This window comes from Megascapheus bottae, chromosome 30 (assembly GCF_031878675.1).
Source record: "Megascapheus bottae isolate mThoBot1 chromosome 30, mThoBot2.hap1, whole genome shotgun sequence".
Lineage (NCBI taxonomy): Eukaryota > Metazoa > Chordata > Mammalia > Rodentia > Geomyidae > Megascapheus > Megascapheus bottae.
The window spans coordinates 5,386,477-5,411,983 of NC_143538.1; the positions used below are offsets into that span (position 1 = coordinate 5,386,477).

At 40.9% G+C, this 25,507-nt stretch overlaps 1 protein-coding gene across 1 annotated transcript in view; it reads left to right on the top strand.

The window, feature by feature from the left end:
* Positions 1 to 13,197, top strand: part of LOC150044202 (uncharacterized) — a 43,895-nt gene extending 30,698 nt beyond the window's left edge. Inside the window, exons 4-6 of the mRNA XM_090321434.1 lie at positions 90 to 194; positions 11,570 to 11,662; positions 13,063 to 13,197. Of these exons, the coding sequence (XP_090177560.1) occupies positions 90 to 194; positions 11,570 to 11,662; positions 13,063 to 13,197 (333 nt within the window). The remainder of the gene's footprint in view (positions 1 to 89; positions 195 to 11,569; positions 11,663 to 13,062) is intronic.
* The last annotated feature ends 12,310 nt before the right edge of the window (positions 13,198 to 25,507 follow it).

Sequence of the window (25,507 nt, forward strand, 5' to 3'; positions counted from 1 at the left end):
TTAACACCCTTTTGGTCCCTTCCAAATCTCGCCAGTCGTAGAGTCGTCCCCTATAGTGCAAGGTGCTCTGCTCTATCTGCTCTTTGCAGATGGTCCCAGAGCAGGAGCGCCTCACAGCCGCCATTGCCCTAGTAGTGTGGGTCTCAGCCCTGGCATCTTCCTTGATTGACAACATCCCATTCACTGCGACCATGGTAAGTGACATGCTCCTCAGTGTTTGAGGGCCCAGCCTCAATCTGCACACAGTCCTGGCTCGCTTTCCTTTTCTAAGGAAGCAGAGCGTGTAATCTTCTCCTTTGCCTTCCTCAGAGGCTGAGTGGACAAAATGTGGGCAGAGCCCAAGGCAGCTGGGCAGGGAGCACGGAGAGCCCTGGTGGTGGCCGGGGGCTCAGGGTTTGCTGCCAGAGGAGGCTGCACCTCCTGGGTGATTGGCTGTTTGGGGATCAAAGTGATAGAGCTGTTATCCCTCTCAGAAAATAGTTTCTTTTAAGAAAAAAATGATGCAACAAAAGATAAACAGGTTCATTTTTTCTTTTTATATATTTTTCTTTTTTCTTTTTAATTGTAATGTAAAGAGGAGTTGTAGTTATATTCACCAGATAAAAGGTGTATTACTTCACATACATTGATACCCCTTCTCATGTTTTTGCCCCATTTACCTCCCCTATCCCCTCCTTTCATCTTGTTTTCCCCACTTCCTTTTCCTATTTTAAATAAACAAACGTATCTATAATATACTGGTAACAAAGTCAGATACTGTAACAATATGAGATTAACCAAAGGGCAACAAAAGAGAAGAGAAATAACATAGTACATTAAGAACAACAATCACACATTATATGGCTCTTGTTTCCATATCCTGGAGGTCCTTTCATTTAGCCTCATCCTATATGGCCTTATTATGTATCAAGGTTCTGAGCTATTGTAATCCTCTGCTAGAAGAGTTCTAGGTTTGTACTAATTATTTTAAATGAGAGAAACCATTGAGCCTATGTTCCTTTGAGTCTGGCTTACTTCACTTAATATGATATTTTCCAAGTCTTTCCTTTTCCTCACAAATGGGGCATTGTTGTTCTCTCTGATGACAAAATTGAATTCCATTGTGTATAACTACCACATCTTCTTGATCCAGTCATTTACTGAGGAGCATCTGGGTTGGTTCCATATCTTTGCTATGGTAAATAGTGCTGCAGTGAACATCGTTGTGCTAGTGGATTTAGTATGTCCTTTAAACAGGTTCATTTTTTCCATATATTTTTATTGCAATTAATAGAAGGGTTACATTATATTCACCAGATAGAAGGTGCATTACTTCACAAACATTGATACCCTTCCTCATGTCTTGGTCCCCATTTCCCTCCAACCACCCTTTTCCCTCATCTTGTTTTCCCCCCTTCCCTATTCTATTTCAAATAACCAAATAAGAATATATACAATATATCAGATTACAAGGTGAAATACTGTAACAATATAAGATAACCAAGGGACAGCAAAAGAGATGAGAGATAATATAGTACATTAAGGACAACAATCACTCATTATATGGCTTTTGTTTCTATATCCTGGAGGTCCTTTCACTTAGCATCATACTATATGGCCTTATGTATGTAGGTTTTATTCTATTGTAAATCTCTGCTAGGAGAGCCCAAGGTTTCTACTGATTATGACAAATGAGGGAAACCATTGAGCCTATATTCCTTTGAGTCTGGCTTACTTCATTTAATGTAATTTTTTCTAAGTCTTTCCATTTCCTTACAAATGGGGCGATGTAGTTCTTTCTGACAGCAGCATAGAATTCCATTGTGTATAAATACCAGATCTTGTTGATCTACTCATCAACTGAGGGGCATCTAGGTTGGTTCCATATCTTTGCTATGGTAAATAGTGCAGCAATGAACATTGTTGTGCTAGTGGATTTAGTATGTCCTTGTTTCTGGACAAGTGGATAAATGCCAAGAAGTGGAATTGCTGGGTCATAGGGGAGCTCTGTTTAGTCTTTTGAGGAGCTGCCATACTGCTTTCCATAGTGGTTGAATGAGTTTGCACTCCCACCAACAGTGTAGTAGTGATCCCTCCTGGTCACATCCCCTCCAGCATCTGTTGTTATTAGAAATCTTGATCATGGCCATTCTAACTGGAGTGAGGTGGAATCTTAGAGTTGTTTTGATTTGCATTTCTTTTATGGCCAGAGATGTTGAGCATTTCTTCATATGCCCATAGGCCATTCTTATGGCTTCTTCAGAGAAAACTGTCTTTAAGTCTTTGGCCCATCTTTTAATGGGATGGTTGTTTCTTTGGAGATTAGTTTGGGAGTGATTTAATTTTTTTAGCTGTTGATATATTTTAGATATGAGGCCTTTGTCTGTTGTATGGTTAGTGAAGATCTTCTCCTACTCTGTAGGCTTTCTAGTTAATTTGCTAGTTATGTCTGTTGTCATATAGAAGTTCTACAGTTTAATGCTGTCCTGTGTATCCAGACTTGCTCTGATTTGTTGTGTTTCTGGGTCCTTATTAAGAAAGTTTTTACCTGTGCCAAGGAGACCTAGTGTATCTCCTATTCCTTCTTGTAAAGTTTTCAGTGTATCTGCTTTTACCTCCAGGTCTTTGATCAATTTGGAGTTGATCTTGGTGCAGGGTGACAAAGAAGGATCCAACTTTAGTTTTATGCAGGTGCTTAACCGGTTCTGCCATCACCACTTGTTGAAGAGTCTGTCTTTCTTCTATTCTTTTTTTTGGCTCCCTTATCAAAAATCAGGTGGCCATAGGTGTGTGGGTTAATATCTGGGTCCTCAGTTCTATTCCATTGGTCTTCAGGCCAGTACCAAGCTGTTTTGGTCACTATAGGTCTGCAATAGTGTCTAAAGCCTGGTATTGAAATTAAACAGGTTCATTTTTATTCCTGGCAAATGAAGAAACAATCAAACCATCCTGGACAGGTTCTTAAGTATATGTATGTATGTATGTATGTATGTATGTATGTATGTATGTATGTATATATGTATATACATTGACCCCCTGGTCAACCCCAGAAGGTATGCATCATAAACTTTTCCTAGAACTGATGAGATCAATTCCTGCAGATCATGGAGATAAAGGTAACTTCTAAACCAGATATGGGTGGCTCATGCCTGTGATCTTAGCTATTCAAGAGGCTGAGTTCTGAGGATGGTGGTTTGAAGCCAGCCTGAGCAGAAAAGTCTATGAGACTCTTATTCCCATTAACTTGACAAAAAATCCAGAAGCAGATCTGTGCCTCAAATAGTAGTGCTAACCTTGAGGAGAGGAGCTCAAGGAGAGAGTCCAGGCCCTAAGACATTGCACACAAAAGAAGCAGGACTGGAGGTGTGGCTCAAGTGGTAGAGTGCCAGCTCAGTAAGCAAAGCAAGCAAGCTTGAATCAGTGAGTTCAAGCCCAGTAGAACTACACTTATGTGAATCTTTGTTCTGAGTCCACATAATATTGTGTACTCTTATGTACTTATGTATTCTTTGTATGCTCAGAGGAAGCAGTGTGTCTAAGTCTGGTGAGTCCACATGGCATGCCCCCTAGATTCAGGTTTTTTTTTTGATTTTCTAAGCTTATTTTTTTATTGTAATTAGTAAAAGGGTTACATGATATTTGCCAGATAGAAGGTGCATTAATTCACATACATTGATACCCTTTCACATGTCTTGGTACCCGTTTCCCTCCCCCCTACACCCCCCACCCGTCTTGGTTTTCCCCCCTTCCCTATCAAATTTCAAATATCCAAATACAAATAAATTCAATATATCAGATAACAAAGTGAGATACTATACCAATAGGAGATAACCAAGGGACAGCAAAGGAGATGAGAGACAACATACTACATTAAGGACAACAATCATTCATTATATGGCTTTTGTTTCACTATCCTGGAGGTCCTTTCAATTAGCTTCACATTATATGTCCTTATGTATCAAGATTTTGCTCTATTGCAAATCTCTGCTAGTAGAGCCCAAGGTTTCTACTGATTATGATGAATGAGGGAAACCATTGAGCCTAAGTTCCTTTGAGTCTGGCTTACTTCACTTAATATGATTTTTTCTAAGTCTTTCCATTTCCTAACAAATGGGGCAATGTCATTCTTTCTGACAGCAGCATAGAATTCCATTGTGTACAAATACCACAACTTGTTGATCCACTCATCAACTGAGGGACATCTAGGTTGGTTCCATATCTTTGCTATGGTGAATAGTGCTGCAATGAACATTGTTGTGCTAGTGGGTTTAGTATGTCCTTGTTTCTGGGTGGTTGGGTAAATGCTGAGTAGTGGAATTGCTGGGTCATAGGGGAGTTCTATGTTTAGCCTTTTGAGGCACTGCCACACTGCTTTCCATAGTGGTTGAATGAGTTTGCACTCCCACCAACAGTGTAGTAGTGATCCCTCCTGGCCACATCCCCTCCAGCACTAGATTCAGGTTTTTGTAATAATATATTATCTTCTCTTTCTGCTACGCCTGAGTGTTCTGTTTGGAGAGGCTTCAAGGTCTCCAGACCCATATCTTCTGTGAGACTGAATTGGAAGTACTGGGAATGTACATGGCTTAATTTTATGGATTCAACATGAAGTTTCTTTCTATGTGTTGAAGGCTTGGTCCCCAGCGGGTGGAGCTGTTGAGAAGTGATTGAATTCAGAGGCCACTCACGACTTCACCAATGGGTTAATCCAGAACTGGTTATGGTAGTTCCTACTTGTAATTCCAGCTATGGAAGATAGGAAGACTGAGGTTTGAGAACATACGAGGCATAATAAAGAAAAATACAAGTGTGGTATTTTATACCTGAAATCCCACAAATGAAATCATATATCCTGTAATCAGAGCCAAATGGAAGACAGAAGTAGGATATTCATAGCCTGAAATTGGTTGGGGCAAAAAAGAAAAATGTAACTGTGTCTGAAAATTAACTAAACATAATAGGCTGGAGGTATGGTTCAAGTAGTAGAGAGCCTGCTTAGCAATTCCAAGGCCCTGAGTTCAAACCAAATGCCACCAAAAATGAAATAAAACAAATCCTTAAAATCACAATATAAATATACTGGTGAGTTCACACCAGTACCAGGTCCCTGTGCAGAGTGTAAGTCGTTCCTGGCTCCTTCCCATTTCTTCCTGTCTCATGGCTATAGTGAGGAGTGGAGTTTCTTTCACCAGGCCTTGATGCTGTGATCTTCCTACCTTGCTTCAGGCCTAAAGGTGAAGTCGTGAGACAAAATGAATCTTTCCTACTTGTTTCTTCAGGATTTTTTTTTACAGAGATGAGAAGTGATTAACATTCCATTTTCTTCATTTTTAAAATCATATCTTATTTATTTTTTAAAAATCATATTTTAAAGTACATTTTTATATTTTCATCAGCCCATGTGTGTGTGTGTGTGTGTGTGTGTGTGTGTGTGTGTGTGTGTATGTGTGCTGGTTCTGACCTTTGTGCTCTCCCTGAGGGTTTTTTGCTCAAAGCTAGTATACTAGTATGCTACCACTTGAGCCACACTTCTACTTCCAGCTTTTTTTTGGTTAATGGAGGTAATAGTCTCATGTTTTTGTATGCCTGGTATGGCTTTAAGCTGCAACCCTCAGATCTCAGTCCCTTAAGTAGCAAGGATTGCAGGTATGCTTCCCCAGTGCATGGCTAGAATACTGTATTTTATGGGTTGGTTTTCTTGCACTTCAGCCCAGTTTTTCATCTTTGCTTTGTGAAAGCATTGGGCATTGAAGATTCATTATCTATATAACTTTCCAGCTACTGGATTTCTTTTATATTACGTAAAATTTCCATCTCTAAGCTTCTGCCCGTTGTAGGCTTTTTTCAACACTTTATTTTCAGTCCTTTAAAAATATCCCTTTTTAGTTGCATTTTTAAAAAGGAGCATGCAAATAGGTTTTATACAATTTCAAGCAGATAACCTTAGCGGGTAATGACTTTATTCTTAGTCTTTTAGTGGGGCTCATTGTATTTGCAATCCACATAATGGTATCAGCATATCAATCCATAACTAAACATAATGGGTTCATCCCTTGATGAGGTCCAAGCCAATAAGTACAACCTGGATATAAAAGAGCAAAGAAAGACTTATTATTTGTACAAATAAGGAGAACTCTGGGGATAAGTTCCCAAGCTATGTCTCTTTGAATAAAGAAGGCAAAGCAATTTTATTAGTGAAACTCATGCATATTCATATTGGAAAGGCATGCTGCTTGGATAAAGGTGAGCACATTTCTGAGCAGTAGAGTAAATATGGCCAAAATACTTTATGTACATGTGTGAAAATGGAACAGTGAAGCTTGCTGGAGATGTCTTTGGGAAGGAGAGGAAGAAGAGGATGAAGGAAAATGCTGGGAGTTGAATCTGCTCAAGGCATGTTGGATGTATATATGGATAGGCACATCAAAAGGAAATTCCTTTGCTTACATGAGTGATGCTAATAAAAACTGGAAAATATAAGTCATGGTGTAAACATCAAAGGATGGCTGACTGGACCACTTCCTAGGTAGAGAAACTTAGCACTGCAGTGAGATTACAAAAGCAGTTTATTCCCGGTCACCCAGAAGACTGAGTCAGAGTGATTTAGAGATTTTAGTAGGCTTACTAGTTCTGGTAATGGCAGGTTTTCCTTATCATTGAGAGCCAGTCTTGCAGTAGACACACTGGCATGTTCCTCTGGTGAGAGGTGGTCTCTCTTCTGGACCTGCTTTCCCTGTGCCAGCCATAGAGTAGGGCAGTCACTGGTTCTACAGGATACTAGATGATTGCTGCTGAATGCACTGGTTCACGATGTACACTCAGAAAGCCTTGGGTGGAGGCTTCGAAACCATGAGTGCTGGAGATACAGCTTATCTTCCCTTGATTACTTGTGATCAAGTAATCAAGCTAGGGTTCATTGTTTTCCCTTCCTCATTGCCCCCCTGTACATACAGGAAGTCCCTCCCAGTCCTTCAATTGAGAGGCTTAACTCCTCATAATAAGCCCACATGCAGAGTCATAACTCCTCCTGGTTCTGGCCTCTAGCAGATGCAGTGGCACAAATGGATCTTAGGGAGATGACTTAGGTTTCTCGTCTACAGAGAGGTCTCTCTGATCCGTGGAACTTATACTCTGTGGGTTCAGAGTCTGCTAAGCCATGGAAACATGCACGGAGACTTACAAGGAGATATTTGGTATATAAAGTCATCATTTCCAGTAACTATAAGCAGTAGCTAATGTATATTCAGGGGAAGCTGGTGGGAGACTAGAGCTGAGGTCTAAATGAAGGGGTGCAGATTCTGCTTGGAAGGGTATTTCATTAGAAAAACATGGGAGTATAATTCTGTTATTGCAGGGTCTGATTTGAAAGAGACAAAACAAAGCCTGTTTCTACCTTGTCAAAGTGTGCATATATTCAGAATGCCAACTAGACACCACAAGCAGTTACTGGAAGCTCACAATTATTTGTAGCATTTCTCTTTTCACAGAGGTCATGGGGAAATGCTAGATAATTTAAGGAATTCCGAAGAGTCAGTCGGTAACTGATAGGGTGGTGTGAGACTCCCCTGAAGCTATGGGCCAGAGTTCATCTCTTCCTTGCTTGGCAGTGGAAGGCACGGAGAACTTTGAGCCATGGGTCTCTACTAACTGCTTTTCATGCCATGTTCAGAGCACAAAGAACCATATTGTAGGTGAATATTTTTCCATGTGGGCTAGACAATACTTCTATGAACTTTCTGACCGGAGCAGGGCCATGGGAGTTTTGAGGACTGGATTTTGTGTTAGTCAGTTTTATAGGTACTGTGATAAATCCCTGATAGAAATAAACTTAAGGGAAGAAGGCCTTATGTGAGTTCACTGATGTGTTTTAGAGTGCTCAGGACATTATAGCAGGCAGGGTGTGACAGAAGAGAGCAGCTCACATCATGGCAGTCTGGAAGCAGAGGGAAAGAGATTCAGGAGGAGGCCAGAGCCAGACACTGTATCCCAGGACATATGCCAGTGACCAGCTTTCTCCAACTAGACTCTGCTCTTCCCTTCTGCCACCTGCCAACCATGCCATCCTTCTGGGAATCCATCAGAGGATTAACCCAGGTAAGAACTCCAAGATCTGATTATAACTGGAAATGCTCTCCAGACACACCAGCAGTGTGCTTTACTAATCTCCTAAAAATCTCTCAGTCCAATCAAATGGACAGATTAACCATCACAGGCCTGCTATTTTTGATTTTCCTTTGGCATTCCCTTTATGTGGATCTCCCGTATCTTTAATGGTGACATTAAACAACACCTAACATTGGTAAATTGACTCGTCAATATTTAGTCCAATCAGAAGAGATACAGAGATGCATTTATTTCCTGTGCCAGTACTTGAGTTTGAACTCAGAGCTTCATGCTCCTACTTGGCTTTTCCATTTAAGGCTGGAGCTCTGAGCTATGTCTTCACTTATGACTTTTTTGCTGGTTATGAGAAAAGCATCTTTTCTATCAAAGTTGTTTGCTTTCTTCTTGTTTATCTTGAGAGAACTGTTTTTCTGAAGGGTTCTTGCTTCAGCCAGGTTGCTTACATAATTTTCCTGAGCACTTTAAGACAACTTGTTAGAAGCTCCTTGCATTTTAGTTATATCCTGTTAGTTAAGCCACATCCTTTTGCAGATCATGAATCTGAGCTCAGTCAGTGTGAGTAGAGGGGTGGCCCTTCTGGGCTAGTGATAAAAATGCAGCAGCCTGCCTGCTCTGCTTGCCTGCCAGATTTTTGTCCTATGGTGCACCCTTCTGCAAAGGTAAACTTTGCCTCACCAAGTTCCTTTCAAGTTGGTGTCTTCATTCCAACAAAGCACCTCCATATCCCGAGCAATTTCCAACATGGCTAATTGGAGATAAGAGACTCATGGACTTTTTTGCCTGAGCTGGCTTTGAACTTGGATCTTCAGATCTCAGCCTTCTGAGTATCAAGAATTATAGACATGAGAACTGGCATCTCGGGAAGACTTGGAGATTTTTAAGCAGGTCATTTGAAGCCTCATACAGACCCATGCATATGCCGATGTTAATCTCCCATTTGCTTGGGACAGAGAGAGGGAAGCCACTAGGACCTGGCAATGGGATGGACTGAGGACTTGTGGCAGTGGCTCTACACTAACTGATATGGAAATAGTTCAATATTTTAAAACACATTTCCATCACTAGTCACTAATGTCTCACAACTATAATCCTAGCTACTTAGGAGGCTGAGATCTGAGGATCAGGGTTTACAGATAGCTTGTGCAGGAAAGTCTGTGAGACTCTTATCTCCAATTAGCCAGTAAAAAGATGTAAGGAGAGATGTGGCTCAAGTGATAGAACACCACCCTTAAGCAAAAAAGCTAGTTGAGTGCTCCAGGCCTTGAGTTCAAGCCTCAGTTATGGCATAAACAAAATAAAGTGAAACTAAATCCCACATTTCTGAGCAAAGAAATCCCTTCTCATCCACCTGCCTCTCCTCCTATTTTTTAATTGACAGGGAGCTATGAGACTCTGAGCTCTAAATCTGTTACTGTGTTAATAGCCTTTCCTGCAAGGCCAGAAGACAGCACTGGAAATCTAAAGTACATTGATTCCTAAGGACAGAGAATTATGTGACAGAATCCATTGAAACCTGAGCTTTGTACTTCATTGACTTGAACAGAAGGATTCTCAGACAGTTTTCAAGTTAAAATATTATTATCCTGGTCCTGGATATTGAAATCAGAAAGTGGTAATTTATGTGCATAATTTCATGAGTTTCCTTTAACTGATTTCTTGGGTAGCCATCATTATCTGTACAAGGTTGTTCAGTTTCTCTGTGGCAGTCATTTGACAAGGAAATCTTGTTTTTATTTACCTTCTTTCCCTAGGTTTCCTTCTAAGCCTCACAAGGAGTTATTAGAAAAGGTAAAGTTGTTGGCTATAATACCTGATGGGGGGAAAATACCTTTTTAGAGGTTGTGAAAGTCAAAATCACTTGTTTCCAGCTTTTGCCTTTTACTTTTATACTTGATGCCATTCTTGTTCTAACTCATCCTTTTATAAAACATTCAGTGGAGAGCTGAGCCAGGCCCTTTGGACTGTAATTAGGTTAAATAGTAGGTATGTATAGGAATTTACAGCTCCATTTCTTCAGAGGGCAGATCTGATATTGAATGTAAATCATGACATTATGGGAACTAAGGAAGCACGGCAGCTAGACAAACAGATTGTGAGTAGTATACATCAGCTACTTCCTTCACCAGCTTGGTATTGACACCAGTACTGTCTGTCGATGTAAGGTACAAATTTATCCCAAGGAGTGTTTGTGCAGTGAATGCCCTCTAGTGGGGAGAGTGGGCTTAGAGGGGGTCATTGCAGCACTCTGGGGACAAGAGTCTTGCATTTTCTTGGACCCACAGATAAACCACCACATTGGCAGCTTCTAGCCCCATGGCATCTTCCCAAGACAAAGGGAGACACATTGAGGAGGCCAGTAGTGTGGGAGAAGAGTGATCTCAGTGCATGCCAAAGACACAAGGCATGGAACCATTGACTGTAACACCCCTGTCAGGGTGACAAGCATGGATCATGTCTTTAACACACATTTCTTTCAGAAATGTCACAGCCACCACAGCTTTTTCTGGTGATTATAATGTAAAAATTCTCTGTAAGAAAAGCTTCACCATCAGATGCTAGCATGGCTCACTGGAGAACACAATTTCTTGGTGCATAATTGGTAACCTACCATGAGTGCCAGTAGCTTGGAGGTGACTAGCAGGAAACAGGTGTGAGAAGCATGTTAGCCCAGGTTTTCCAGTTCCAAAGCAGAGAACTGTTTTCATGTTCCCAGCTTGTTTCTAGTGAGATCTGTGCACCTGTAGCTTATCTGTCTGAAGGCTGACAGATATCTGAGAGATGGCTGAGAATTAACTGAGATGTCCTATGCATAAAACTAGCACGAGATGGGGTGGAGAATGTGGGGGGGTGTTCACAAATGCTGATAGGATCATTTTGTCCTAGGTATGGGTCAAATTATCTGTGACTCTTCTCATTTAAAATTACCAAAGGAGAATCAGTTGTTGATCTGGCTGGAATCATGCATACGTACGTATGTACATACATACATACATACAGACAGATAGACAAATACATAGATTTATCCAGATTCAAGTTCATTTTTCTTCCTCCCTACCGCTGCTCCTCTTCCTCCATCCCTGCTCCTCCTTTCCTCCATCCTTGCCTCTCTTGATGCCATCCTGGAGCATCAATTCAGGGCCTGAGTACTGTCCCTAAGCTTTTTTGGATCAAGGTTAACACTATCACTTGAGCTACTGTTCTACTTTAGACTTCTTAAGTAACTTATTGGAGATAAGGGTCTCTTAGATTGTTCTGCTTTGAACTGCAATCCTGAGATCTCAGCCTCCTGAGCAGCTAGGATTATATGCATGAGCCCATCCAGATTCAAGGCAAATTTCATATTGCCTTCTTTCTGCACATCATGTGTTCCTTGCAGTCTGACCACCAAAAAAGCCCTCTATGTTTTGTGAGCCAGGCATTGTGTGCAGCTCTATGAGACAGAGTGTTAATGTCCTTTCACCCACAGATTCCTGTGCTTCTCAACCTGAGTCAAGACCCTGAGATCAGCCTGTCCATTCCACACTCTTATATGCCTTGGCCCTTGGCTCCTGCCTGGAAGGTAAGTAGGAGTTGACTACATCCTATGCCATGGTCCAGCTCAGAGCAACTGTATAAAAGAAAGTGAATGTATAAGCAAACTAAGAAGAGTCTCAATGATATCCTGAGAGGTAACACTTCTCCAGCTTTGGAACTGTGTCAGAGCCACCCATCTCCTCTGTGAAGCTGGTCACTTCTCATCTTCAACTGCCATTGGCATTGCCAGCCCATGGCCTGAGGATGGGTGGCTCCTGCCACCCCAAAGTCAGTGTGCACCTGCTCTACCTGAGTGTACTGCAGGGATGCGGCTCACAGATCAAAAACAGCCTTCGTGGTGTCTCTCTTTCATTCTCTCCCTCTCTGATGCCTTCCTTCAGCAGTGCTTAAGCTGTAAAACTTCCCATTTAAATTCAGGAGGAAAGGTGAAAGATGTGTGGTGGTGGTGGTGGTGGTGGTGGTGGTGGTGGTGGTGGTGGTGGTGGTGGAGGAAGCAGTAGTTTGTTTGGAGAGGCTGTAGTTCCAGGAAGCTTCAAAGTGAATTAGAGAGAGTGTCCGCTGATACTGACCTCTGGTGACCATGCAAGATTGTGTTGGATGCGTTTGTCTTAAAGGGAGCAGAGTGCGAGCCTTCATTATATTTGGGAAAACTAATCACCTATGGGCACGCGGAAGGATTGTGAAGACTCTTAGATATAGTCACCAGATACCTCTTAGGTTTTTATTATTTATAACCAGGCATGTGTAGATAATCCAGATTGCTTTATTCTTTGATGGATCTCAGACTATTAAATCAATAACTTTCTGGCTAGTTTATCTCCTTATTTGTGAAGGGGGATTAGTGTCATCCAGTGAAGTTTTAGTAATTTCAAGAGACAATGTATTTATCTAATTCAATGAAGCCCAAAGTACTTACAGGGTATAAAACTGTTAAAATTGCTCCCATAGAAGTAACAGAGTTCCAGGAAAAATAAGGTAACTTTTATTCATGTTTCCATTTAACACTGGCAATAGAAACAGATTATAGAGATGCCTGGAAATTCTTCATCTGCTTCTGTGGGATTTTGTTCATTTAAACTTAGGGAAAAATGCTTGCTATAATAACCTGACATTGTGTCAGACAATTCATTCACTGTTCTTGCTCTTGGGTTTGGGGGAAGCAACCCAAGCTAAGACTCTAACAGATGGCTACTATGCCTGCTCATGGTAGGAGGTCATGCATGCTCAGGGGTATCAAGGAGAGGCAGGAAGAAAGAGGCAGAGAAGATGCTCTCAGAAGACAAAGACAGGTGGCTTTTGCACTTGACAAAGAGAACATGGCCACATAGATTGAAAAGTACGACTGCACTATGAGCATGGCCTGTTTAATTTCATTAAAGATAGAATAGGGGTTGATTTTTGAAATCATTTCTATTTTATTTCTAGATCCATAGATCATCAGATCGTGTAGGAAAACCCAGATATTCCGTGACAGACAGACAGACAGACAGACAGCACGTGCTTATATGTACCCTCTATTTCCGTCTGTGCTTCTGGAAATGGAAAGAGGAGGAGGCTTAAGCTGGGGTAACATAACTGAGACTTCTTTCCCTTCCTCTCATGAAATCCATGCCTTCATTTTCCAGTGTCACTTAAATATTACTGCTAACTAAAAGGGTTGGCTTCATACCATTTGGGACATGTCAGTTATCAGTGGTTGACATATACAAATTGAGTTATTCACATAAAAATTTGGTATGCAGGGCCTGTATCATGTGTGCATATGTGTGCACATGTGCGACTTGTCTATTACACCTTGTGTCATGTAGCATTGTGCGTTATGGATGTAATGTATATTTAATATGTGTATACCTGTGTATCATGTGTAGTGTCTATATGTAGTTTGCAGAGAGCATGTATAGCATGTGTCATATGTGTGCAGCATTTGTGTGTGTGTGTGTGTGTGCGTGTGTGTGTGTGTGTGTGTGTGTGTGTGCAATTTGAAAGGCTGGGATGATCTTTGAGATCCTAGGGACCTCAGCAAGCTTGGGCAAGGCTTCTGGTTCTTTCTTCTGAAGCTCATTAGTTCTTGGCCTTGTGATCAGGGCTATCTTCCTGGATAGGTAAAGAAAATCCTTATAGTTTGTGATCCAGGGCAGTTTCCGTCTTTGCCTGGTGGAGCTGTTCTCCTAGTGGTTTTCCTTTTTGTTGAGTCCTTGCTGTGTGTGGGGACATTAGAGCAGGTCACTCAGGCAATGGTTACCGAAGTGTTGTAGGGCACTTAGGCAAAGATGTACTTAATTTGCAACTGCAAATGCACTTGTCTGACATTTATGTACCACATCAAAAATGCTTTCTCCATAAAATGTCACTTTTTATTATTCACAGTGCAAAATGTTGACATCCTGCTTTATTTAAAAAATTATTGTTTTTCTGATGATGTAAATAAATATGCATGTAATAGAAAATATGTAAAATAATAAAATCAAAACCACAACCTATAATTTTGCAAGCCTGAAATAATCACTTGACATGATATATAATTAACTAGTGTGTTTTTATTACACATCAAATTTCAGTAAGTAGGGTATTTTTATTTTTAAACTTATAACTATTTTTAAAGTCACCTTGTATCCTGTTTTTTTTCTTCATAATGTATTTTGAGCATTTTACTATGTCATTAGATTTTTTTTGCCAGTCCTGGTTTGAACTCAGGGCCTGAGCACTGTCCTTGGGCTTTCTCAAGGTTAGAACTCTACCACTTGAGCCACAGCACCACTTCTGGCTTTTTTTTCTGTGCATGTGGTACCCAGGAATTGAACCTGGGTCTTTGTGCATGCTAGGCAAGCACTCTACTTGGAGGCCGAACTCCTGACCCTCATTAGTTATTTTTTGCAGCATAGAATATACTTATGCATGATAATGTGAATATTCATGTATATAAATACACATAATATATATGCATGTGCATAATACATTCAATTATATGTGTAATGTGAATATATCTTTGTTTAGTTTACCTTTGTTGGGGATTTAGGTTGGATCCTGGTATATGCCTTTACAGATGAGGCCCTGATTTCTGATTTTTTTGTTCTTTTTTTTTTTTGCCAGTCCTGGGCTTGGGCTCAGGGCTTGAGCACTGTCCTTGGACTTTCTCAAGGCTAGCACTCTATCACTTGAGCCTCAGCACCATTTCCAGCTTTTTGCTATGTATGTGGGGTACCAAGGAATCGAACCCGGGTCTTTGTGCATGCTAGGAAAGCACTCTATCACTAGTCAAACTCCCGGCCCCCTGATTTCTGATTTTTGAACATAACCTTGTTGCCATCAAGTTGGTAGCTAAGGGAATCATGTCATCTGAATCCAGTTATTTACTTTTATTTCTGGCACATTTATACATCTCTGGTTCACCTGGACAGCTAACAATGGATTGACATTTTGTCTTAATTTATTTTATTGAAGTTAAACTCTTCCCACCTAAATATCTGAATTTTTCTTATTTTATAAACTGCCTATCTATCTCTTTTGTTTATGGCTTTCTCTTGAGTTGATTGTATTTTCCCTATATCTGCAAACTCTGAATCAGAGGGTCAGTTCTGCGGTATGTGCTCTGATACACAAGTTCATTTTTGTATTTGAAATTTGCACAGGATTGTTAGATATTCCATAGTCAAACTGATTGATGTGTTCTCTTTTTATCTATACATTTTCTTGTTTCATTAAATAAATGTCAGTGAAAGCAAGTTGCTTTCAAAGTAATTACAGATTGATGCAGAGTTGTAAGAGATAATGCAGAGAGAGCTTGTATGTAGTAAAATCTTGAACTCCAGGTGCTAGTGGCTTATGTTTGTAATCCTAGTTACTCAAGAGGCTCAGATCAGAGGATTGAGATTTGAAGCCAGCCCAGGAAGAAAATTCTGTGAGATTCTCATCTCCAACTAATCAGCAAGAAGCCAGAAGTGAAGGTATGGCTCAAGTAGGTAGAATGCCAGCCCTGAGCAAAACATCAAGTGAGAGTGTAGCCCTGAGTTTAGGTCCCTAAACCAGCACTCCCTTCCCTCTGCAAAAGCTTGAAAAACTATAGTACAATATGACAAGCAGGATACTGACATTGATCTAGTCAGGGAACAGAAGTGGCCCATCACTACAGGAAATGTTGTATTCTTTGATGAGTCACCTCCACCTCTCACCATTGTCCACCACTGCTACTACAAAACCCACACTACAAGTTTTCTGTTTAAATGAAGTCCAGGCACTTGGTTACCTTTTGGAGTTTTTTCACTTAGTATTACTGTCTAGCAGTTCCTCCAGCTGTTCTGCATATCAATATACCATTCCCCTTTATCCATATCCCTTATGATTTGTTTTATAAGTCATTCATTGTGGGGCGGGGCATCCAAGTTGTTTCTGGTTTGGGACAGTTAGAAATAAAGCTGTGGTACCACTTTTTTTTAATAGTCTATGAGCCTGCATTCACTTAGGAGATTTTTCCACAAAGCAAAAGTTTTGAATATTGATGAGGTTTAAAGCTTCAAATTTCCTTTTCCAATCACCATCCTCAGATCTCAGCCTCCTGAGGAGCTAGGAGTACAGCCAGGAGCCACTGGCCCCAACTATAGTTTTCTTCAGGAAGTTTTATATTTTATGTTAGAGTTCATGTTCATTTGAGTTAATTTTCATATAGATGTGAAGTTTGGGTGAGGGCTCCTTTTCTTTTCTAGTGGATATGGGACAACTCTCACCCGTGTTGTGACTCTCCAATTGAGTTGCTTTTGTGTTTCAGAAATCAGTCGAGCAGATCTTCAAGGACCAATTACGAGATTCTCTATTCTATTGATCTGTAGTTCTGTCTCTCCCCAGAAGTAACACATAGATTTTGGTTATTACAGTCTTATTTCAAAAAGAAAAACAGGCCAGATGCCAGTAGCTCCTGCCTGTAACCCTACCTGCTCAAGTGATGAAGATCTGAGGATTATGATTTGGAGCCAGCCTGGGCAAGAAAGTCCATGAAACTCTTATCTCCAAGTAATGACCAAAAATCAAGAAGTGGAGCTGTGGCTTAAGTGGTAGAGTGCTAGCATAGAGCAGAAAAGCTCTGGGACAGTGCCAAAACCCTAAGATCAAGCTTCAGAACTGGATCAAAAAATATAAAATTTCTCTCAAGAACATTGACATCTGCAAATAGTTATATTCATGTATATATTTTACTTATTTTTATTCCATATATTTGTTCCATATATTCCATGTATATACACATATACCATATTTATTTTCATATGTATGTATATGTCATTGGGATTGGAATGCAGAGCCTTATGTCTGCTAGGTAAGCCCTCTACCAATTGAGCTAGAACCCCAGCCTGTTTTGGTTTTTAGCCACTCTTTTTTCTTTTTGCCAGTCATGGAGCTTGAACTCTAGGCGTGGGCATTGGCCCTAAACTCAAGGATAGCGCTCTGCCACTTGAGCCACAGCACCACTTCCTGGTTTTTAGTCATTTTGGGGGATACCTTTTGGCATTTTTGCTTGGGTTCAGTCTCAGACTGCAATCTTCCTACATATACCTTTCATGTAGCCTTTCTTACTAACTACCTTAACCCTTTTCTAATTATTTTTAAATTTTGTCTGTCCCAAACATTATTTTACCCTGGTCATTTCTTATTATTTATTTATTGATGGTTAGAAGCTTGGGATTTACCAAAGTTTGTTTTCAAAATGAAATGATATTTTGATTTGACTTCTAACTACAGTCTTCGGAACTCAGTCTCTTCAGTAGGTAGGATTACAAGCATAAGCCACGGGCACCTAGCTTTATTATTAATTTCTAATTTAATGAAACTTCTGATTCCTTGTGATCAAATTTTATTATGCTTTATGTATGCTTGTAAAGAAAGTACATTCTCATTTGTCTTTATATAGACTTAGAGATTTATAAATTCTATTCAGTGCTTATGCTACATCATTTGTGTTTCTACTTATTTGTTTCTTCATCTGTCTGATACTTCAAGTGGCCTGTTAAACATCTCCTATTATAAGTGCACTTCTATTTATTTCTCTTTGAGTGCCTGGCTGTTTATTTTTAAGAGGTGGTTACAGTGATATCTGCTAGATATACATTACTCCCATCTTACCTTCCATCTAAGTTGGAATCTTTTTAGTAATAATAAATGCCTTACTTTGTCATGCTTAATGTCTTTCGACTTGTATTTTACTTTGTCTATTAGCTTGACAAACACTTTATTCTGCTTTTAGCCCTTCTATATCATTTAGTTTTAGGTGTGCCTTAAATATACAGTTTATTGGTTGTGCTTGCTTTGTGAAGTATTGCTTTCTGTTTTGATTGTTTTTTCCTTGTACTAGGGCAAGAACTCAGGACCTGGGACTGGTACTGAGCTCCCCTACCCCCAAGGCTGGTACTTTACAACTTAAGCCACACCTTTACTTCTGGCTTTTGGTGATTAATTGGAGATAAAAGTCTCATGGACTTTTCTGCTTGGGCTGGCTTCGAACTTCATTTCTCAGATCTCAGATTTCTGAGTAACTAGAATTGTAGGCATGAGTCACTGGTGCCTGGTTCCATCATAAGGCTTAAAAAACTTTAGGAAATTGGTAGGTGAAATAAAAAAGTTAAATAAAAATCTAGAAAATAAAATGTCCAGAATACATGGCAGTAGAAGCTGCATTTCAAAATCTTCTAGTTTTGTTTACTGTGGTTCCAAGTATCATGACTGATGGCCAACACTAAATCAGAATGAAATTGTGAATTTTTAAAAAGGCCTTCATCTATCTGCTGCATCAGGGATCTCTAGCTAGACATTCATATTTTCTCAAAGGTCAAAATGGCGGCTAATGTAATATTTGGTGCCTTTTTAAAAAGGTTAATCTCTGTATCGATCACAGTGCTGTAAACTCACTGCACCAGAGGCAAACACTTGCTTTCCTCGTGAGGATTAAGATCATGTGTGTGAAATCAATATTTTCAGAATGTAAATTTCAAAGTCCATCACGTCTGCTTATTTTGTTTCAAAGCCAAAATAAAAGAATGCAAGAAACAGAAAAGGACAGAATAAAGGAAGTGGAAGGCAGGTAGGAAGAAAGGAAGGAAGAAAGGAAGACAAAAGGAAAGAAGAAAGGGCAAAAGGAAGGAAGGAAGGAAGGAAAAAAAGTAAAGAAGAAGAGAAAGGAAATGACAGCTTTTTTATACAGGTCTCACCCTGCTAGAGCAGGAGCAAAAATAAACTTTAATTTTCTCATAGAAGCAAGTATTTTGTATCTGAAGTAAGAATCACTCACCCCTCAACCTTCTCTGCTGTGTGTGTGTGTGTGTGTGTGTGTGTGTGTGTGTGTGTGTGTACACTGTGGCTTAAACCTAGGACCTGCATGCTGTCGCTTAGTTTCTCCAGGCTGGCTTTGAATCACAATCCTCAGATCTCATCTTCCTGAGTAGCTAGGATTACTGGCATGAGCCACTGATGCCTGGCCACTGCCCTACTCTTAACTCAAGTATGAGGTGGGGTGGGGGGAGGGGGGACACCCTGTGAGTTTGTATCAAGACTTTCAACCTTCAGCTTTGGGGTATACTACTTGGGTAAGGTGGCAGCATACTCACCATCGGACACTTCTGGTCACAGATACTGAGATTGGTAACTACTGGGAAAGCAGAGGAGGCACAATGGAGGGCTACTTGAACATCTTGAAGACCAGAGGGTACCAGGCTGTTAGAGGAAGCCCGGCGAGCCTTGGATCTCCATCAGGTACCAGAAGAGGGAGGGGGGGTGGGAAAAGATTCTGCCAACTATTGATTTTGTTGTCAATTTTAATGGAAACAGTAGTCCCATTTTGATTACTGTGGAGTACCCTTGACCTACTTGCATATTTTCCAGGACCCATTTACACCGCCCCCCCCACCTCAGGACTGAAGGCAAGTAAGGGGTGGTGTTGAATGGTCCACACCAGTATACCAGGGCTGTTAGAGTGTGAAGTCCCTTGTGCTGAGTAGAGTAACCAGAGCCCAGGGCTCTGTGAGAAGACAGGGCCCGGGGCCTGAGTCTAGGGCAAGAGAGCTGAGGGACAGGAGAGGCAATGTGAACAGCAGTGTAGATGCTTAGAGTGACAGCAACAGTGGTGCACTTCAGTCTGCACAGGTGAGTTTCTGCACAGTGGATGACTCTGGGTATTAGCAAGGATCTGAATGTCAAGCACGGAGGCTGACGTCCACACAGGTTGCAAGGGGGCACTCCTGCCCTCCTAGGATTGGGGTGCTACTTCTCTAGCACATGGATGCAGTCATGTTCCTCTGGAAGGCTGAGGTTTCCAGAACCTTCTCACATTTGAGAATGAGCTTTAAAAGATGTCTTGCCATTTAACCTGCATATTTTCCTTTAAATCAGACTTGGATTCTGCAAAGCTCAGGTGTTCAGCTCTTGCTGGGTTGCGTAGTTCATGTGAGACCAACTGGTTTCAGTTTCCTGGTGTGTATAATTGTCAGATGCACCCAGCTTACAGTCTCATTGTAAGTTTCAAATACATAGAAAGCAAATCTGACTTTAGAATACGAATGAAAAAAATGTATCCCCTTCATTTACAAGTTCTGGACTCAAGAATTCATCTCACTTTGAATCACAAATATTTGAGAAATGAATTCCTTCTGTCAGGAGCCTGTACGTGGCCTTTCATTTTCTCAGTGTTTCCTAAACAATATAATAACTATTCATGCATCGTTGATGTAATATTGAGCATTGTGAGTTGTCTAGAGATGGGAGGATGTGGGTGAGTTCTAACTTGAGCATCCGTAGATTTGGGGATTTGAAAAATATGAAAAAGCAGGGGAGGACGGAGTGGGAGAAGGGGGGAATGGCTGTCCTGGCACCGATTCCTAGTAGATACTAGATTGACCACGTTTGTTAAGAGATCACTTACTCTCCTGAGGTGGGCTGGCTCTGTAGAGCTTGTCCATCACACATCGAAGGTCTCTCTGCTCTAGGCATTCTTTGGATGGTCACGTAGAAGCAGGAAGTGTAGATTCCTCAGAGCTTCCCAGTTAGGTTGTGCTGAATAATCCTATCAGATACCCAAGAAAGAATCACAGAGTGAGTATGCTGTGTTCAACTAACTTTGGGAAGTGTCAAGTTAAACAAAAGTAAATACTTCCTCAATGCAAACTATCTCCAAACATTAATAAGCTAATTGCCTTATAAATCTTCAAGCAAACCCTTGTGCCAGGCAGAGGCTCCAAAGCTATACAGGACCACTGGTGGTTTGCCTGTAAGGACTTGACTTCCCTCTATCCTTACTGCTGGGGATTACCCATACCACCTGTCCTCAAAAGACTAGCCATAGACTGGGGGAAGGGGCCTACTGTTTATTATGTTACTTTGTGTGTACAGGGGATGTTCCTTGGCTTCTCAGTGGTTTGTAAAATGAAACACTATCAGCTCTTTCATCATGTTCTGCACACATGAAATGCAACAATAGCATTTTCATTTGGATGAAATCACTCAGCAAAGTTCCCAGGTTAATAAATATATATATAATAAAACAAATATATTACTATTTATATACTATATATACTACATATGTAGTATATAAAAGGTTACGATATACATTATGTTATATAGTATATATAGCATATATGTATTATTTTTTCATTGCCAGACCTGAGGACTGAACTCAGTCCTTGGGCTTTACTCAAGGCTAGTGCTCTACCACGTGAGCCACAGTACCACTTCTGGCTTTTTCTATGTATGTGGTACTGAGGAATTGAACCCGGGTCACTAGGCCAAACTCTTGGCTCCAAAGGAGAACGCACCCACGGAGAATGCCAACTATATTTTATACTATTGCACACTATTCTTGTTTACTATCTACAATATACATATGTATATACATATACAATATAATACATAATATATACAATATATAATATATTACATGTTATATACTATATATTGTACATTACATATACATTATATAAATACTATATATTGTATGTATTATATACTATACACACATAGATATATTCACATATTCCCTTGGGAAGCATAGTGCCTGCTGTCTAGTTTCCTGTCTCCCAGGAAACCAGGCTGTGTAAAGGGAAGTCCCTCATTTGCCATTTTTAGTGGGCATTAGCAAGTTCTCTGCAAGCCTGTGTACAAAATTTCCTGGTGGTGGCTTTGGTAGATTCTGGGTATTTACAGGTTGGCTTCCTCTGTAATCTTCTGAGCTCACCTACCTAGTCAGTAGTCTGGAATTGAAAAGCTGAAACTCACCTTATTTCCTTAAATAGGGTATAATTCTGAAGACAAACCTATCGCTTCAGTTCAAAGGGTACACTGCACAGGTAGCGTAGAAATGGATTTGTTGCTATCCTTTCTAGTCCTGGTTGATTCCCTTCCACAGACCTGCGGGGCTGGGAGAAAGCTGTCTGGGATCAGGCAGAGGTGGGGGCAGTAGCTTCCCATGCTGGGTTAGGCGTATCTCTAAAGATCTGTGCTAAAGCCTCCAAGCAGGGAGAAGGAGCAAGCTAAAGGTGAGGTTAGATGGACCATGGGTAGCTGAGGTTGGCTCCAGTGGGGCTCCAGGCAGAGGCTTGCTCCATTCTTGCTCAGTTCTTCTGCCTCCATTGTAATGGAGTGGCTCAGACCTCTAGGAACCCATGCTACTCTCTGCCTAATGCACCTTCTTGCATCTCTTAGCCCCAAGCCCACCCTTTCTGGCTTCCTTTTATTTGTTACCTCCAAAGAATGCCAGGCTCTTTTCTCCAGAGGCCAAATGGCCCAGTCCATGCAAAATAGAAACCATTGCTTTCCACATTGCCTGCCCAGGCACCCAGTGGGCGCAACAGGCCTCCGTTGGACTGAGGCAGGTTGCAGGAAGGAGAGACCAGAGTCGCAAAACTGGTGCTCCTGGATTGTACTCATTGGATCCAGCCACAACATCAGCTGGAGATTGGCCGTCCATGGGGAATAGATGCCCCGAGCAAATCATTTATCAATTATCAGATCTGGAAGTGATTTTTCATTTTGTCTAATGTACTGATTTGTCATATAATAATGTAATGATTGTTTATTATTCACGTCAGATCGGGCCTTAATTAAAACACAGATTCCTAATTAATTCCCCACAGGGCTACTTATCAGTTTAGAGAGCATTAACCCCATCAACATTACCTTTGCTTGTAGAGAGGTTTGTACTCATGTCCCTTGTGATTAGCAAGGTGTGTGCAGGTGAATGGATGGCTGACAGTCCATGGAGGCCCTACCGCTACAGGATGCTCCTAGCATCACCCTTCTGCAGATCTAGCCTGAATACCATGCTCAGGTAGGAAGTCAGCTTCAGAGAAACAGAGAAGCCTTTTAGGCAAGGATGCTGCTGGCGAGGAAGAGCTAACAAAGAGGGTCTGAGATGCTGGCCTCAGACAGGCCTACTGCAGGCTCAGCACTGGCTAGCATCTAGGACCCTGGATCTTGGGAGGGCTTCGTCCTTTTCCCCAGGAAAGTATCTCTTCCTAAGTATTCTTTAGCTTGTATAAGCAGAACTCACCATGTTCTGGATGGAATTGGAATATCGAAACCATGTGGCTATGAGGAAGCTTGCTTTCATCTGGGGTCTGGAAGTTGGTAGGTGCCAGGAGGAAAAGCTGGGAATCAGCCCCAGTGGGCAGCCCAAGTGTTGGCTTTCTTCCCCTCTTCCCCTTCCCTTCCCTTCCCTTCCCTTTCTTTTCTATTCACTTCTTTTCCTTTCTCTCCCTCTCCCCTCCTCTTCCTTCCCTTCCTCTCCTCTCCCTTAAACTGAAAATCAAACTTCACTAAATAATGACACCGCCTTCCCTTCCCCCAGCTCCGTGGCATCTACCGTTTGATTTGTGTGTGGGTATGAATGCCCACGCGTGTGGCTCACATATGTACCAGCATGCATTGTTGCGTGTTAGTATGAATATGTGCTGTGTGTGCATGTATGAATTATGATTTGTTATGCACACATGCACACCCATGTGAGTGCATGCCTGTGCCATAGCACATTTTCCTGTGCTTGCATATACGTGTGATTATGTATGCATATTCATACATGCTTATGCAAACACCATGTTTGTTGTTCCAACTAAAGATTGTCAGTTAATCTTCCCGGCTGTTTCCTGCACATTTTGGCCTGCATTAATGTTTCTGCACCAGCAGCATTGCTGGAAAAGGAACTAATGAGCTTGCTTACTTTGGGGGGAAAAATATCTCAATGTGCTGGAAGTCTTTAAGAAAACACAAATGAATGAAGACAAACCTGCTTCTTCAATATTGCTGTAGAATTTGGAAGGCCCAATCTTTGAAAGGAATTTTGCATGAAAAATAACAATGTAGGAGACTGCAATGAAAAATCACTTGAGGGATGGTTTCAAAGTATTATTTGCTTTCTGGCAGAGGCTAAGAGGCTGTACTCTCTCTCCAAGTTCACAAGCACACTTCTCTCTTGGGCTGTCTGACCTAGCAATCTTAGCACAAAATGCGCACACATTTTGTCTTCATCGTTTATATCACAAACTGGCCTTTTCCACTAGAGCACCCATCCAGGTGACTAGATTGTATCTAACATCACGCTTTCCAAGTCTCTTCTTGATTTGACAATAACTTTGCTTCCTTTTGGTGACTTTGACAGTTTGGAGGTATATTTGTCAGGAGTTTTGTAGAACTGCACTCAATTAGAATGTATCCAACATTCTTATTGGACCTGATTGGGTTTGTGGGTTTTGAGGGAAAAAATCATAGCATTACTTATTTTCAGCATTTGTTACATCATGAACCCAGCACTATTGTTTGCTTAAGTTGCTCCAGTTTGGGCCCCTAGACATTCTGTCTTTTGACTCCTGTGTCCCACTGACTTAACCTAAAATTACATTTCTGCTTCATGGAGGTTTCTGTTATTAAGATCCGTGTGTGTGTGTGTGTGTGTGTGTGTGTGTGTGTGTGTGTGTGTTGCCCATCATACACTCAGCCATTTCTTCAAGGAGCCTGGTTTGCTTCCATTAAAAGAACAGTTTGCGGAAACCATGAGCTGGACTTTAGATGTATTCACTGATGCCAGAATGTCAATGATTGTAGATCCTTTCAGTAGGTAGAGCACAAATATATGCATGAATTCTAACCTATACATCATTTCCATATCCTGATAGTTTATATTGAATATGTGAGCATGTATTCCTGTTGAAAGAATAAAGCAGGGGTCCACTGTATATGTTGTTGTGTACCTTGTTTTATTATAAACTTAAAAACTGAACACCTATCCACCTTCAATAGCTCCTCCTTCCATTACAGGAAGGATCATTGTTTATGTTACAAGCCTGTTACCCGATATATATTTTCTACACTCTTTATTTTCTTGTCTTTAGTGCCATGCATTTATATAGTTGTATTTTAAAGACTTAGTATTTGTATGCTGTTTTAACATCACATTCTTTTCTTAATACTTCCTGTGTTCCTTCTCAGTTTTGTATTTTTAACTTTAAAGCCACTTTTCTTAACTTCGTTCTTCCCCCTCTATATACATATATATATATATGTATATATGTATATACACATATATTGACAGTCCTAGACCTTGAACTCAGGGCCTGAGCACTGTCCTTGGACTTTCTCAAGGCTAGAGCTCTACCACTTGAGCCTCAGCACCACTTCCTGTTTTTTTTTCTATGAATGTGGTACCAAGGACTTGAACCTGGGTCTTCGTGCATGCTAGGCAAGCACTCTATCACTAGGCTAAATTCCTGGCCCCTCTCTACATTTTTTAAAAAGATGGAACATGTTGCTATTTGTTTCCTTTTGGAAACAAGGATTGAGAAGCTTCTGTCTCCCCTTTGACCTGGCTTCCTGTAGATTATTTCTCATTGTGGGAGTATGAATTTCAGTG